At 42.0% G+C, this 17,925-nt stretch overlaps 1 protein-coding gene across 2 annotated transcripts in view; it reads right to left on the bottom strand.

The window, feature by feature from the left end:
- Positions 1-17,925, bottom strand: part of PKLR (pyruvate kinase L/R) — a 116,574-nt gene that overhangs the window by 50,439 nt on the left and 48,210 nt on the right. For both annotated transcript variants that reach the window (XM_053703268.1, XM_053703259.1), the window contains exons 4-6: positions 6,724-6,855; positions 530-716; positions 1-91 (exon numbers count right to left, since the gene is read on the bottom strand). The exon at positions 1-91 is cut by the window's left edge and continues 180 nt beyond it. In XM_053703268.1, the coding sequence (XP_053559243.1) occupies positions 1-91; positions 530-716; positions 6,724-6,855 (410 nt within the window). The remainder of the gene's footprint in view (positions 92-529; positions 717-6,723; positions 6,856-17,925) is intronic.

Here is a 17,925-nt window from a genome sequence, read left to right as displayed (position 1 = left end):
GGCAGATCCACCTCAGCTCCTGGTAAGTTCACCCCTTTCCTACTGCACAGATTTCCACCATTCTCCACCTCTGCTAGGCAGTAATCAGGACCTTTCAAGAAATATATATTCAAATATATTTACAATAATAAATAATTAGCTTTTATGGGAACAGTTGTTTTGACGTAAACCATGCAACTCTGCACATAGCTCAATCAACCCACTCCTCAGTATTGCCATCCTATATCTACCTAACAAATTTCACGTGATCTCAATCCAAACCATATCTCATTATTTCATACCAATGTTTCCCAAAGCAATGTTCCTCAACTCCAGTTCTCATGTGCCCCCCATCAGGCCAGATTATAAAAAAACTTTCTGCTTGTGTAAATGAATAACTCAAGCAGAAATATCCTTAAATATGCCAGATAAGGCCACCTGCTGAGTTAAGTTGAAAAAAAGCACTACAACCTTCATTATCCGAGTATAATAATCATCAAGCACATGCCATAATCTCCTAATCCATCCCATGCACTAACCCAGTCCTCACCAATCTCCAGGACAAGGAGGGAAAGCAGTCCATCATCCACAAAGATTCTTCCACCAACTTTTACTACTTTGCAGATGTTTTTATAATCCACCCAAATGGTTTTTTCATCACACTGGTTCTGAAAAGAATCGTTGGTCATAATTTTTACAGTTGTTCCTTTCACCAACTCCACCTCTGCATTCTCCCCCTATAAAAGGAAATGGAAAAACAATGGTTTGTCAGTGGGGTGAAGAGGAGACTTGGTTGGCACATGGAAAACAGAATTTATGTTTACCTGATAAATTACTTTCTCCAACGGTGTGTCCGGTCCACGGCGTCATCCTTACTTGTGGGATATTCTCTTCCCCAACAGGAAATGGCAAAGAGCCCAGCAAAGCTGGTCACATGATCCCTCCTAGGCTCCGCCTTCCCCAGTCATTCGACCGACGTAAAGGAGGAATATTTGCATAGGAGAAATCATATGATACCGTGGTGACTGTAGTTAAAGAAAATAAATTATCAGACCTGATTAAAAAACCAGGGCGGGCCGTGGACCGGACACACCGTTGGAGAAAGTAATTTATCAGGTAAACATAAATTCTGTTTTCTCCAACATAGGTGTGTCCGGTCCACGGCGTCATCCTTACTTGTGGGAACCAATACCAAAGCTTTAGGACATGGATGAAGGGAGGGAGCAAATCAGGTCACCTAAATGGAAGGCACCACGGCTTGCAAAACCTTTCTCCCAAAAATAGCCTCAGAAGAAGCAAAAGTATCAAACTTGTAAAATTTGGTAAAAGTGTGCAGTGAAGACCAAGTCGCTGCCTTACATATCTGATCAACAGAAGCCTCGTTCTTGAAGGCCCATGTGGAAGCCACAGCCCTAGTGGAATGAGCTGTGATTCTTTCAGGAGGCTGCCGTCCGGCAGTCTCATAAGCCAATCTGATGATGCTTTTAATCCAAAAAGAGAGAGAGGTAGAAGTTGCTTTTTGACCTCTCCTTTTACCAGAATAAACAACAAACAAGGAAGATGTTTGTCTAAAATCCTTTGTAGCATCTAAATAGAATTTTAGAGCGCGAACAACATCCAAATTGTGCAACAAACGTTCCTTCTTTGAAACTGGATTCGGACACAAAGAAGGCACGACTATCTCCTGGTTACTGTTTTTGTTAGAAACAACTTTCGGAAGAAAACCAGGTTTAGTACGTAAAACCACCTTATCTGCATGGAACACCAGATAAGGAGGAGAACACTGCAGAGCAGATAATTCTGAAACTCTTCTAGCAGAAGAAATTGCAACCAAAAACAAAACTTTCCAAGATAATAACTTAATATCAACGGAATGTAAGGGTTCAAACGGAACCCCCTGAAGAACTGAAAGAACTAAATTGAGACTCCAGGGAGGAGTCAAAGGTTTGTAAACAGGCTTGATTCTAACCAGAGCCTGAACAAAGGCTTGAACATCTGGCACAGCTGCCAGCTTTTTGTGAAGTAACACAGACAAGGCAGAAATCTGTCCCTTCAAGGAACTTGCAGATAATCCTTTCTCCAATCCTTCTTGAAGAAAGGATAGAATCTTAGGAATTTTTACCTTGTCCCAAGGGAATCCTTTAGATTCACACCAACAGATATATTTTTTCCATATTTTGTGGTAAATTTTTCTAGTTACAGGCTTTCTGGCCTGAACAAGAGTATCAATAACAGAATCTGAGAACCCTCGCTTTGATAAGATCAAGCGTTCAATCTCCAAGCAGTCAGTTGAAGTGAGACCAGATTCGGATGTTCGAACGGACCTTGAACAAGAAGGTCTCGTCTCAAAGGTAGCTTCCATGGTGGAGCCGATGACATATTCACCAGGTCTGCATACCAAGTCCTGCGTGGCCACACAGGAGCTATCAAGATCACCGATGCCCTCTCCTGATTGATCCTGGCTACCAGCCTGGGGATGAGAGGAAACGGCGGGAATACATAAGCTAGTTTGAAGGTCCAAGGTGCTACTAGTGCATCTACTAGAGTCGCCTTGGGATCCCTGGATCTGGACCCGTAGCAAGGAACCTTGAAGTTCTGACGAGAGGCCATCAGATCCATGTCTGGAATGCCCCACAGTTGAGTAATGTGGGCAAAGATTTCCGGATGGAGTTCCCACTCCCCCGGATGTAATGTCTGATTGAAACCGTATGAACTTGGCCTTTGCTAGCTGAGGCCAAGCCTTGAGAGCATTGAGTATCGCTCTCAGTTCCAGAATATTTATCGGTAGAAGAGATTCTTCCCGAGACCAAAGACCCTGAGCTTTCAGGAGTCCCCAGACCGCGCCCCAGCCCATCAGACTGGCGTCGGTCGTGACAATGACCCACTCTGGTCTGCGGAAGCTCATCCCCTGTGACAGGTTGTCCAGGGACAGCCACCAACGGAGTGAATCTCTGGTCCTCTGATTTACTTGTATCGTCGGAGACAAGTCTGTATAGTCCCCATTCCACTGACTGAGCATGCACAGTTGTAATGGTCTTAGATGAATGCGCGCAAAAGGAACTATGTCCATTGCCGCTACCATCAAACCTATTACTTCCATGCACTGCGCTATGGAAGGAAGAGGAACGGAATGAAGTATTTGACAAGAGTTTAGAAGTTTTGTTTTTCTGGCCTCTGTCAGAAAAATCCTCATTTCTAAGGAGTCTATTATTGTTCCCAAGAAGGGAACCCTCGTTGACGGAGATAGAGAACTCTTTTCTACGTTCACTTTCCATCCGTGAGATCTGAGAAAGGCCAGGACAATGTCCGTGTGAGCCTTTGCTAGAGGAAGGGACGACGCTTGAATCAGAATGTCGTCCAAGTAAGGTACTACTGCAATGCCCCTTGGTCTTAGCACCGCTAGAAGGGACCCTAGTACCTTTGTGAAAATCCTTGGAGCAGTGGCTAATCCGAACGGAAGTGCCACGAACTGGTAATGCTTGTCCAGGAATGCGAACCTTAGGAACCGATGATGTTCCTTGTGGATAGGAATATGTAGATACGCATCCTTTAAATCCACCGTGGTCATGAATTGACCTTCCTGGATGGAAGGAAGAATTGTTCGAATGGTTTCCATTTTGAACGATGGAACCTTGAGAAACTTGTTTAGGATCTTGAGATCTAAGATTGGTCTGAACGTTCCCTCTTTTTTGGGAACTACGAACAGATTGGAGTAGAACCCCATCCCTTGTTCTCCTAATGGAACAGGATGAATCACTCCCATTTTTAACAGGTCTTCTACACAATGTAAGAATGCCTGTTTTTTTATGTGGTCTGAAGACAATTGAGACCTGTGGAACCTCCCCCTTGGGGGAAGCCCTTTGAATTCCAGAAGATAACCTTGGGAGACTATTTCTAGCGCCCAAGGATCCAGAACATCTCTTGCCCAAGCCTGAGCGAAGAGAGAGAGTCTGCCCCCCACCAGATCCGGTCCCGGATCGGGGGCCAACATCTCATGCTGTCTTGGTAGCAGTGGCAGGTTTCTTGGCCTGCTTTCCCTTGTTCCAGCCTTGCATTGGTCTCCAGGCTGGCTTGGCTTGAGAAGTATTACCCTCTTGCTTAGAGGACGTAGCACTTGGGGCTGGTCCGTTTCTACGAAAGGGACGAAAATTAGGTTTATTTTTGGCCTTGAAAGACCTATCCTGAGGAAGGGCGTGGCCCTTGCCCCTAGTGATATCAGAGATAATCTCTTTCAAGTCAGGGCCAAACAGCGTTTTCCCCTTGAAAGGAATGTTAAGCAATTTGTTCTTGGAAGACGCATCCGCTGACCAAGATTTTAACCAAAGCGCTCTGCGCGCCACAATAGCAAACCCAGAATTTTTCGCCGCTAACCTAGCCAATTGCAAAGTGGCGTCTAGGGTGAAAGAATTAGCCAATTTAAGAGCACGGATTCTGTCCATAATCTCCTCATAAGAAGGAGAATTACTAGTGATCGCCTTTTCTAGCTCATCGAACCAGAAACACGCGGCTGTAGTGACAGGGACAATGCATGAAATTGGTTGTAGAAGGTAACCTTGCTGAACAAACATCTTTTTAAGCAAACCTTCTAATTTTTTATCCATAGGATCTTTGAAAGCACAACTATCTTCTATGGGTATAGTGGTGCGTTTGTTTAGAGTAGAAACCGCCCCCTCGACCTTGGGGACTGTCTGCCATAAGTCCTTTCTGGGGTCGACCATAGGAAACAATTTTTTAAATATGGGGGGAGGGACGAAAGGTATACCGGGCCTTTCCCATTCTTTATTTACAATGTCCGCCACCCGCTTGGGTATAGGAAAAGCTTCGGGGGGCCCCGGGACCTCTAGGAACTTGTCCATTTTACATAGTTTCTCTGGGATGACCAAATTCTCACAATCATCCAGAGTGGATAACACCTCCTTAAGCAGAGCGCGGAGATGTTCCAACTTAAATTTAAATGTAATCACATCAGGTTCAGCTTGTTGAGAAATTTTCCCTGAATCTGAAATTTCTCCCTCAGACAAAACCTCCCTGGCCCCCTCAGACTGGTGTAGGGGCCCTTCAGAAACAATATCATCAGCGTCCTCATGCTCTTCAGTATTTTCTAAAACAGAGCAGTCGCGCTTTCGCTGATAAGTGGGCATTTTGGCTAAAATGTTTTTGATAGAATTATCCATTACAGCCGTTAATTGTTGCATAGTAAGGAGTATTGGCGCGCTAGATGTACTAGGGGCCTCTTGTGTGGGCAAGACTGGTGTAGACGAAGGAGGGGATGATGCAGTACCATGCTTACTCCCCTCACTTGAGGAATCATCTTGGGCATCATTTTCTCTAAATTTTGTGTCACATAAATCACATCTATTTAAATGAGAAGGGACCTTGGCTTCCCCACATTCAGAACACAGTCTATCTGGCAGTTCAGACATGTTAAACAGGCATAAACTTGATAACAAAGTACAAAAAACGTTTTAAAATAAAACCGTTACTGTCACTTTAAATTTTAAACTGAACACACTTTATTACTGCAATTGCGAAAAAGTATGAAGGAATTGTTCAAAATTCACCACAGTGTCTTAAAGCCTTAAAAGTATTGCACACCAAATTTGGAAGCTTTAACCCTTAAAATAACGGAACCGGAGCCGTTTTTATATTTAACCCCTTTACAGTCCCTGGTATCTGCTTTGCTGAGACCCAACCAAGCCCAAAGGGGAATACGATACCAAATGACGCCTTCAGAAAGTCTTTTCTATGTATCAGAGCTCCTCACACATGCATCTGCATGTCATGCTTCTCAAAAACAAGTGCGCAATACAGGCGCGAAAATGAGACTCTGCCTATGATTAGGGAAAGCCCCTAGAGAATAAGGTGTCCAATACAGTGCCTGCCGGTTATTTTACAAAATTCCCAAGATTAAAATAATTCCTCAAGGCTATGGAGTATAAAATATGTTTATATATAAATCGATTTAGCCCAGAAAATGTCTACAGTCTTAAAAAGCCCTTGTGAAGCCCTTATTTACTGTCTGTAATAAAATGGCTTACCGGATCCCATAGGGAAAATGACAGCTTCCAGCATTACATCGTCTTGTTAGAATGTGTCATACCTCAAGCAGCAAAAGTCTGCTCACTGTTCCCCCAACTGAAGTTAATTCCTCTCAACAGTCCTGTGTGGAACAGCCATCGATTTTAGTAACGGTTGCTAAAATCATTTTCCTCTTACAAACAGAAATCTTCATCTCTTTTCTGTTTCAGAGTAAATAGTACATACCAGCACTATTTTAAAATAACAAACTCTTGATTGAATAATAAAAACTACAGTTAAACACTAAAAAACTCTAAGCCATCTCCGTGGAGATGTTGCCTGTACAACGGCAAAGAGAATGACTGGGGAAGGCGGAGCCTAGGAGGGATCATGTGACCAGCTTTGCTGGGCTCTTTGCCATTTCCTGTTGGGGAAGAGAATATCCCACAAGTAAGGATGACGCCGTGGACCGGACACACCTATGTTGGAGAAAGGGAAACTGGAAAAAAAGAAAAGGAAACCACAAGGGTAAAGATTTCAAAAGGAAGATTCCAAACTCAGTAAATGTATTGCATACACACAGTTTTAGCATTTCTAGCTGGCCTTATACCTCAATTACAATTACACATCCAAACCTTCTTTACATATGATGCACTGATCTCCAGCCCTCAGTCTGATCTCATACTCACAATGCTACCTTCTTGCTACAGACAATCTCATACTTACAGTCTTTATGACTCCTGTGCGAATCTCAGGCCCCTTAGTGTCAAGCGCTATAGCCACCGGCCGGTAGAACATAGGGTTGACAGCAAAGCTCTCTGTAGCCTCCCTCACATTGTGAATAGAGCCAGCATGATACTGTAAGGGTACAAAAGTAAACCAAGTAGTTGAGGAAAAATATTTTAGAACTAATTTAGCAAAAACATAATGTATGCTTACCAGATAAATTCCTTTCCTTCCGGATAGGGAGAGTCCACTGCTTCATTCCTTACTGTTGGAAAATACAACACCTGGCCACCAGGAGGAGGCAAAGACACCCAGCCAAAGGCTTAAATATCCCTCCCACTTCCTCATTACGCCAGTCATTCTGCCGAGTTAACAAGGAAAAGTAGGAGAAACATTAGGGTATAAATGGTGCCAGAAGAATAAAATAAATAATAGGGGACCGCCCATAGACAAGAAAAAACGTGCGGGGGCCATGGACTCTTCCTATCCGGAAGGAAAGGAATTTATCTGGTAAGCATAAATTATGTTTTTCTTCCTAAGATAGGGAGAGTCCATGGCTTCATTCCTTACTGTTGGGAAAACTATACCCAAGCTCCAGAGGACACTGAATGAATAAACGGGAGGGAACAAAGAGGCGGACCCTATTCTGAGGGCACCACAGCCTGCAAAACTCTTCTCCCGAAAGCTGCTTCAGCCGAATCAAAAACATCAAAGTTTTAAAATTTTGAAAAAGTATGTAAGGAGGACGAGGTAGCCACCTTACAAATCTGATCCATAGAGGCCTCGTTCTTAAAGGCCCAAGAGGAAGCCACTACTCTAGTGGAATGAGCCGTTATCCTCTCAGGAGGACAATGTCCCACTGTCTCATAAGCTAAGCGGATGACACTTCTTAACCAAAAAGATAGGGAAGTCTAAGTAGCCTTCTGCCCCTTACGCTTCCCCGAATAGACAACAAACAAAGAGGAAGATTGTCTAAACTCCTTAGTAGCCTGAAGATAGAACTGTAAGGCACGAACCACATCCAAATTCAATGAAGAAGGATTAGGACACAAGGAAGGAGCCACAATCTCCTGATGTCGCGATCTGACACAACCGTAGGAAGAAAACCTAATTTAGTACGTAAAACTGCCTTATCTGCATGAAAAATCCGATAAATGGGCTCACATTGCAAAGCAGAGATCTCAGAAACTCTGCGCACAATAGCCAATAAAAAGAGAACCTTCCAAGATAACAATTTAATGTCAACGAAATGCAGAGGTTTAAACGAAACCTGTTGCAAAACCTGAAGAACAAGATTTAGGCTCCAAGGAGGAGTCCTAGATCTAAACACAGGTCTGATCCTAATCAGAGCCTTAACAAAGAACTGCACGTCTGGAAGCTCAGCCAGTCTCTTGTGCAATAAAACCGACAGGGCCGAAATATGTCCCCTCAGGGAACTAGCAGAAAGGCCCTTCTCCAGCACATCCTGGAGAAAAGATAAGATCCTGGCAACCTTAACTGTGTGCCAAGAAAAACCACCCTCTTCACACCAGAATAAGTAGGTCCTCCACACCTTGTGGTAGACCCCCCGAGTAACTGGTTTACAAGCTTGAATAAGAGTATCAATGACTCTCAGAGAAACCTCTCTTGGCTAAGACTAAGCGTTCAATCTCCACGCAGTCAGCCTCAGAGAATCTAGATTTTGATGAACAAATGGACCTTGTATCAGCAGGTCTCTGCGACAAGGTAACTTCCACAGAGGAGATGAGGACATCCCAACTAGATCTGCGAACCACGTCCTTTGCTGCCACTATGGAGCAATCAGGATTACTGATACCTGCTCCTGCTTGATGCGGGCCACCCCTCGAGGAAGAAGCGGTAATGGTGGAAAAAGATATATGCGTTTGAACCTCCAGGGCAGTGCTAGTGCATCTATTAGATCTGCTTGGGGATCCCTCGACCCATACCTGGGTAGCTTGGTATTAAGACGGCACGCCATGATATCTATCTCCGGCGTCCCCCACTTGCTGCATATCTCTGGAAACACCTTGGATGGAGAGACCATTCCCCTGGATGGAATGATTGACTGCTGAGAAAAGTTCTGAGTGTGGGTAAGTGTTAGTGCTTTACCACCCCCTCTGCAATGAGGGTATTGGTGGTGTACTTATGAGGTTATACTCTTAGTCTGGAGAGGTAATCAGGGACTATTGATACCCACCAGTTATAGTCTGGTGACAGTATAAGAGAGGGACCTCCAGATGTTGAATTAGATCATACTATTAGATGGTTACTGATCACTGGGTTACTTAGAACAAACGTCAGACTTAGTGCATAGTTAAAGCTAAAATAGCTGTTATTGGTAATATTGAGCTGAGCTGCAGGCATGGAGTCAGAAAATATATAACTCCTATATATCAAATCAATGTTGTGCTTGTCACACCCTCTTATTAGGGGTTATTAGTGATATACTAGTTATGAAACTCCTAGAAGGGAGCTTGGTAATATTTCAAATTGTATGAAATCTGTCAACAAGTGGGTTTGTCATTAACTCGATCAACAAATAATAATAGGTCTCTGTAAGTCATAATAATGCATTTACTCATACCCCCTGAGTCAGTCTGAATATGAGGAAGAAATATGTGTTAACAGGAAATTAATGATGCCAACATTGGATCTTATATGGAGATTAATAGGTCAGGCTGTACAAGCGAGAGAGGCTAAGAGCAGGTTTCAAAGTGAAAAAAGTGAAAGGTCTTATGAGTTAGTGGGATATTATAAAGGCCACCCCCTCGTATTAGGAATTATTAGTGTAATTATAAAGTAACTCCGGTGGGAGGACAAAAGACAGTTCCCATTATATAGGATCAGTCACTAGCTGTATAGGGTCTGTCATTACCTAAATCAACAAGTAGTATTTGTATCTATAATTCTTGGTTAAGCATTAATCAGTCTGCATATAAGAACAAGATTCATAATATTTGCAGGCAATTAGTGATGCCTCAAGTAAATCTTATATGAAGATTGGTAAATCAGACTGAGCATAAGTAAGAGACCAAAAGCTAATATTAGCATTAGCCAAAAATAACCGCTGTACACAATATCTAGTAAACTGGTTATAATTTCAAGAAACTGTTATATGAATATACGGAAGCTGATATGAAAATTATTATCCCTTTGTAGGGAAAGATATCTACTAGCGTTGGTTTGTATCATGTAGCCTAAATAATCACTATAACCCTTGTGGGAGTGAAATGCCAATTTCAGAAATCACTTAATAAAAATACTCCCTGCCGGGAGATCTCAGCTCATTACCCTTAAGTTTGGCTGGAGGATAAATATATCCAGGATAGGTTGCCAAAAAGCACTAACACATTCACGCTATTCCATCCACACTTAGTTTAATGCACAACTGACTGTGTAATTTAGAATTTAAACTAAGTGTGGATGGAATAGTGTGAATGTGTTAGTGTTTTTTGGTAACCTATCCTGGATATATTTATCCTCCAGCCAAACTTAAGGGTAATGAGCTGAGATCTCCCGGCAGGGAGTATTTTTATTATGTGATTTCTGAAATTGGCATTTCACTCCCACAAGGGTTATAGTGATTATTTAGGCTACATGATACAAACCAACGCTAGTAGATATCTTTCCCTACAAAGGGACAATAATTTTCATATCAGCTTCCTGATATTCATATAACAGTTTCTTGACATTATAACCAGTTTACTAGATATTGTGTACAGCGGTTATTTTTGGCTAATGCTAATATTAGCTTTTGGTCTCTTACTTATGCTCAGTCTGATTTACCAATCTTCATATAAGATTTACTTGAGGCATCACTAATTGCCTGCAAATATTATGAATCTTGTTCTTATATGCAGACTGATTAATGCTTAACCAAGAATTATAGAGACAAATACTACTTGTTGATTTAGGTAATGACAGACCCTATACAGCTAGTGACTGATCCTATATAATGGGAACTGTCTTTTGTCCTCCCACCGGAGTTCCTTTATAATTACACTAATAATTCCTAATACGAGGGGGTGGCCTTTATAATATCCCACTAACTCATAAGACCTTTCACTTTTTTCACTTTGAAACCTGGTCTTAGCCTCTCCCGCTTGTACAGCCTGACCTATTAATCTCCATATAAGATCCAATGTTGGCATCATTAATTTCCTGTTAACACATATTTCTTCCTCATATTCAGACTGACTCAGGGGGTATGAGTAAATGCATTATTATGAACTACAGAGACCTATTATTATTTGTTGATCGTGTTAATGACAAACCCACTTGTTGACAGATTTCATACAATTTGAAATATTACCAAGCTCCCTTCTAGGAGTTTCATAACTAGTATATCACTAATAACCCCTAATAAGAGGGTGTGACAAGCACAACATTGATTTGATATATAGGAATTCTATATTTTCTGACTCCATGCCTGCAGCTCAGCTCAATATTACCAATAACAGCTATTTTAGCTTTAACTATGCACTAAGTCTGACGTTTGTTCTAAGTAACCCAGTGATCAGTAACCATCTAATAGTATGATCTAATTCAACATCTGGAGGTCCCTCTCTTATACTGTCACCAGACTATAACTGGTGGGTATCAATAGTCCCTGATTACCTCTCCAGACTAAGAGTATAACCTCATAAGTACACCACCAATACCCTCATTGCAGAGGGGGTGGTAAAGCACTAACACTTACCCACACTCAGAACTCACTATTATTAGGTATTATACCTCCAATCATACATGGGATCTATCTACTCATTTCTGAGATTCCCCACCCTAGTAACACTAATTGTCAGGATCAGTGATCCACATCTGCATTTTTAATCCTATTATATCTTTTTAATGTTTGATATTAAAATTCAAGTTTTAAAAAATACCTGCTACCTCCTGGGGCTTCTTTTCTGAAGTACATAGTGGTCTCTCCGTCCAGTATTTGGGAGTGCTATCCATGTACATTCTTTTTCAATCGCCTTTGCGATTGATCCCCCCTCTTTTTCAGTAATTCTCCTAATGTACAGCACCCCGGTCCTATCCCCCATACCTAGATATCTCTCCTTATAAATACCATATAGGGATATATAATTGGGAATAAGGACACAATACCATTACTGCCATCAAAATTCCTTTTCTTTTGTTATAAAGTTCCAAAATATTGATCGGGAGGGAGAACTCCTCCTGAGTCCACAACCCCTGTGCCTTTCTGGCAACCCAAACAGCTCCCCTTTCTGATACACTTGCGTCCGTAGTCACAATTTCCAAGGATGGTCTTAAGAAGCATCTCCCTCGGGACAGATGATCTGGACAGAGCCACCAAGAGAGCGATTATCTTGACCGGTTGTCTAATACCATCTGTTGAGACAGATCAGAATGATCGCCGTTCCACTGCCTCAGCATGCACAGTTGTAAAGGTCTGAGATGGAACCTGGCAAAAAGAAATGATGTCCATGTAGGACACCATGAGACCAATCACCTCCTTACACTGAGCCACAGAGGGACTCAAGGAAGTCCGGAGGGCAAGACATGCCGAAGTTAGCTTGCAACGTCTCTGGTCTGTTAAAAATATCCTCATGGATATGGAGTCTATTATAGTACCAAGGAATTTCACCCTGGTACTTGGGATAAGAGAACTCTTTTCCAAGTTTATCTTCCGTCCATGTGATCGAAGAAGACTGAGAAGGGACTCAGAATTCTTCCGCAAGACTAAAAGGATGGTGCTTGCACGAGAATATCATCCAAGTATGGGGCTACTGCAATACCCTGAGTTCTGGCAACGGCTAGAAGAGCCCCCAGAATCTTCGTAAAGATTCTTGGAGCAGTAGCTAGGCCAAACGGAAGGGCAATGAACTGGAAGTGCTGCTCCAGGAATGCAAACCTCAGGAACTGAAAGTGTTCCCTGTGGATTGGAACATGAAGGTAAGCGTCCTTCAGATCTTTAGTCGTCATAAACTGGCCTTCCTGAATTAAAGGAAGGATGGACCTTATTATCTCTATCTTGAAGGAAAGGACATTGAGAAATTTGTTTAAGCACTTTAGGTCCAGAACTGGGTGGAAAGATCCCTCCTTCTTTGGGACCACAAAAAGGTTTGAATAAAACCCCCAAACCTCTTTCTTCGATAGGCACCGGGACAACTCCTAAGGAGGATAGATCCCAAACGCACCCTAGAAAGGTATCCCTCTTTTCTGGTCTGGTAGACAGATTCAAGAGAAGGAATCTGCCCCTTGGTGGTTGAGATTTGAAGCCTATCTTGTATCCCTGAGATACCACCTCCCAGGACCCACGGATCCTGTACGTCCTTGAACCAGGCGTTTGAAAAAAAAGAGACAGTCTGTCCCCTACACAATGCGATCCCAGATCGGGGACTGCCCCTTCATGCCGATTTGTTTTCGGCTGGCTTCTTATTCTGCTTGGATTTATTCCAGGACTGAGACGGCTTCCAAGTACTCTTGGGTTGCTCGGGCTTGGGGGAGGATTGTTGTCGTTCGGATTTTTCAGAACGAAAGGAACAAAAATTAGAAGATTGTTATCCCTTAGACTTGTTCTTCTTATCTTGCAGTAGGAAGGCACCCTTGCCTCTGGTAACCGTAGAAATAATGGAGTCCAGGCCTGGACCAAATAAAATCTTTCCCTTGAAGGGAAGAGAAAGGAGACTGGACTTAGAAGTCATATCCGCAAACCAAGACTTCAACCAGAGCACCCGGTGGGCTAGGACAGCAAAGCCTGAGACCTTTGCATTTAGGCAAATAATTTGCATGTTCGCATCACAGATTAAAGAATTAGCAATTATCAGAGGTTTAATTCTATCTTGAATATCCTTGAGGGGAGACTCCCCCTCAATGAGTTCCGACAAAGAGTCACACCAGTAGGTAGCCACTCCGGCAACTGTGGCAACTGCAGCTGCCAGCTGAAACAAAAATCCATATGTTGAAACATCTTTCTCAGAAAGGATTCCATTTTCTTATTCATCGGCTCTCTGAACGAAGAACTATCCTCAAGAGGTATAGTAGTACGTTTAGCAAGCATAGAGATAGCACCATCCATCTTAGGAATGGAGCCCCACAAATCCAGTTGAGAGTCCGGGACCGGGAACAACTTTTTAAAAGTAGACAAGGGGGAAAAGGAAGAACCAATTCTTTCCCACTCGTTAATAATGTTTGCCATCTTAACCGGCACAGGAAAAGTCAAAGGAACTTTCCTGTCTTTGTAAACTCTAACTGTCTAATGTAGGTATCATAGGTTTTTCAGGCAGCGCAGCCTCTGGAACCTATAACGTAGCCATAACCTCCTTTAATAAAAAACGCAGGTGCTCAATTTTAAATCTAAAGGACGGTTCCTCCGCAGCAGAAGGCTTAGACGCTAAGGACTCGGACCCAAAAAGTTCACCCTCTGAAGCTACAGAGGTTAACTCATCATAGGATTACTGGGACATAATAGCTAAATCCGATAAATATTTAGATGACTCTGGGTCAGGAGAGCTATGTTTAACCTTTCTCTTGCGTTTGTTAGAGTGGGGTAATGCACTGAGGGCCGCAGACACCACCGTTTGTAACTGCGCGGCAAAGTCCACAGGAAGAAGGCCCCCTCTGGATAGAGGATTAGATGTGCTACAGGGAACTGTATGTGGAGTGGATAATGTAGCAAGGGTAGTAATCTCGCAGGACGCTGATTCCTGAGAGGTAGACGGCTCAGAGGGACTAAAAGCCTTAGCAGGCTTGTCTCCCTTCTTAGACTTTATAACAGTGTTAAGGCATGTGGAACATAATTGAGTGGGCGGGAAAACCACGGTCTCTTCACAATATAAACAGGTATGATTTAGTACAGAAGGAGTACCTTCTAACATGTCAGAGTCCTCCATAGCTCAGGTTATACCCACAGAAGGACACAAATAAAAACGTTTTTTATTATAGAAAACTGCACCTTTATACTCCCAATGGCTGGGGCATTCACCACCTCCTAGACCCAGGCAATTAACAGAGGAAATGCTCTCCTCAGGTTCAAGTCTCAGCCGGAATGGAGGAAATGAACATAGACCACACCCAGGTCACATGGAGTGCAAGACAGTACTTTCCCTGTTATTACAAGTACAGCAAGTAATAGGAGCTGGGCAACACTTTCAATAACGAAAGTGAAACTTAAAAGTGAAACCTGTTTGTTCCAGCCAAAAACACAGTCTATCAGCCCAGGAAAAAAAATCACACAAAGCAGCATGTCAATTATTAATACACTGATTAATTAACCCCAACTGTTCAATAAACCACCTTTAGAGGATATTAACCCTGGATCCTATCAAGGTATAAAGGAGCCACACTGTGTCCCTGTTATAGCTTTCTATGTGTAAAAATTTAAACAATCTTACCTCTTGGATCCTTGCTGTGGAAGAGAACACAGCCTCTCAAGTGTGACAGTCTTATAGCAGTGCTCCTGACATGGACTTGAGTGAGATAAAGCAGGCAGTGAAACTCGTCAACACTGATTGCTTAGGAGCTGTTACCAGTAGTCTGGATGTTTTTCCATGCATCTCCAGACTCTAACTTTCATCAATACTCTCACTGAGAGGTTGACATGACTACTTAAAACTCCATTCCTATCTCAAAGGACAGATACCCTTTTTCAGAACTCTTCGAATCTTCTGCCATCTCCTAACGTGATGAAAGGCAAAGAATGACTGGGGTAATGAGGAAGTGGGAGGGATATTTAAGCCTTTGGCTGGGGTGTCTTTGCCTCCTCCTGGTGGACAGGTGTTGTATTTCCCAAAAGTAAGGAATGAAGCTGTGGACTCTATCTTAGGAAGGAAACAGCCCTTTAACCTAACAAATGGCAAACATCCAAACAAAACAACACACTCTCTCCCAACTAGATTGAATGAAAGCTAAATGAATGAATAACCAAAAATTCCCACTCTGAATATGATAAGCACGGACACTAACTTTAAACCCTTGCATGACTTTCTACAGAAAAATCACCATTACCATAATGTCTCATACATTGTAGGGGAATAAAAACACCGACAATTCTACTAATCTATTAAATAATTCATCCCCATAATAATTCCTCCCAATAATAACATTCCTTATTACAGGGGTATATAAGCAAACATTATAAAAGATTCCAAAACTAAATTGGATACTGAAGTCGCATCCGGTTTTAATCTACTTCTCACAGAGGACAACTTAATGAAATATATTAGTTTAGTCCAATTCAAAAAAAGACAACCCAGAATCAAATCTCTGAACAAGATCACAACCTAAATTAAAAAATCTCATACCTTCTAACTAATCATACCACACAAACACTTAGTGTAGAAAATATACTACACTCCTAAACATTAAAACCGCACTGGCCAAGTCATATAAAGTAGGGACTGACAAAATGCACTAGCCACTGAGCCATTCCTATTAAAATTCTAATCCTAACTATTTGTATTCTTCTACATAAAATAAATCTTTATACAAAAAAGTTAATGCAATAACAAATCGGTCATAAAACTGTAAGAGAAAAACAATGTTAATTGCACACTCTTTATAGGGAGAACGAGAAAAGGACAAACAAAAAACACAATAGTTTAAAATGTACTTATGTATAAAAATTATGACTGCTCTTAAAAAACATAATTTATGCTTACCTGATAAATTTATTTCTCTTGTAGTGTATCCAGTCCACGGATCATCCATTACTTATGGAATATATTCTCCTTCCCAACAGGAAGCTGCAAGAGTCCACCCACAGCAAAGCTGCTATATAGCTCCTCCCCTAACTGCCATATTCAGTCATTCGACCGAAAACATGCAAAGAAAGGAAAAACCATAGGGTGCAGTGGTGACTGTAGTTCAAATGAAAAAATTACCTGCCTTAAAGTGACAGGGCGGGCCGTGGACTGGATACACTACAAGAGAAATAAATTTATCAGGTAAGCATAAATTATGTTTTCTCTTGTTAAGTGTATCCAGTCCACGGATCATCCATTACTTATGGAATACCAATACCAAAGCTAAAGTACACGGATGATGGGAGGGACAAGGCAGGTACTTAAATGGAAGTTACCACTGCCTGTAAAAAACCCTTTCTCCCAAAAATAGCCTCCGAAGAAGCAAGGTATCAAATTTGTTAAATTTGAAAAGTATGAAGCGCAGACCAAGACTCCGTCTTGTAAATCTGTTCAACAGAAGCCACATTTAAAAAAGGCCCAAGTGAAAACCACAGCTCTAGTAGAATGAGCTGTAATCCCTTCAGGAGGCTGCTGTCCAGCAGTCTCATAAGCTAAATGAATTATGCTTTTTAACCAAAAAGACAGAGAGGCTGCTGAAGTCTTTTGACCTCTCCTCTGTCCAGAATAGACAACAAACAAGGTGAACGTTTGATGAAAACTGTAGTAGCTTGTAAGTAAAACTTTAAAGCACAAACCACGTCCAATATTGTGTAATAGACGTTCCTTCTTTGAGGAAGGATTAGGATACAAGCATGGAACAACTATCTCTTGAGTGATGTACTTGTTAGATACCACCTTAGGAAAAAACCCAGGTTGGTACGCAGGACTACCTTATCCGTACGAAGGACCAGATAAGGAGAATCACATTGTAACACAGATAACTTGGAGACTCTACGAGTCGAGGAATTAGCTACCCAAAAGGAACTTTCCAAGATAAAGATTGATATCTATGGAACAAAAAAGGTTCAAACGGAACTTCTTGAAGAACCTTAAGAATCAGGTTTAAGCTCCATGGCGGAGCAACAGTTTTAAACACAGGCTTGGATCTAACCAAAGCCTGACCAAATGCCTGAATGTCTAGAATACCTGCCAGACGCTTGTGCAAAAAAATAGACAGAGTAAAAATCTGTCCCCTTTTAAGGAATTAGCTGACAACCCTTTTCTCAAAAACATCTTGGAGAAAAGATAATATCCTGGGAATCCAGACTTTACTCCATGAGTAACCCTTGGATTCATAACAATCAGATATTTACACCATATCTATGTTCAATTTTCCTAGAGACAGGCTTTCATGTCTGTATTAAGGTATCAATGACTGACTCGGAGAAGCCATGCTTTGATAACATCAAGCGTTCAGTCTCCAGGCAGTCCATCTCAGATTGATTCTATTTAGATGGTTGAAAGGACCCTGAGGTAGAGGGACCTGTCTCTGAAGCAGAGACCGTGATGGAAAGGATGACATGTCCACCAGATCTGCATACCAGGTCCTGCG

Source organism: Bombina bombina, chromosome 1 (assembly GCF_027579735.1).
Source record: "Bombina bombina isolate aBomBom1 chromosome 1, aBomBom1.pri, whole genome shotgun sequence".
Taxonomy (NCBI): Eukaryota; Metazoa; Chordata; class Amphibia; order Anura; family Bombinatoridae; genus Bombina; species Bombina bombina.
This window is presented reverse-complemented; position numbering and strand designations above follow the sequence as displayed.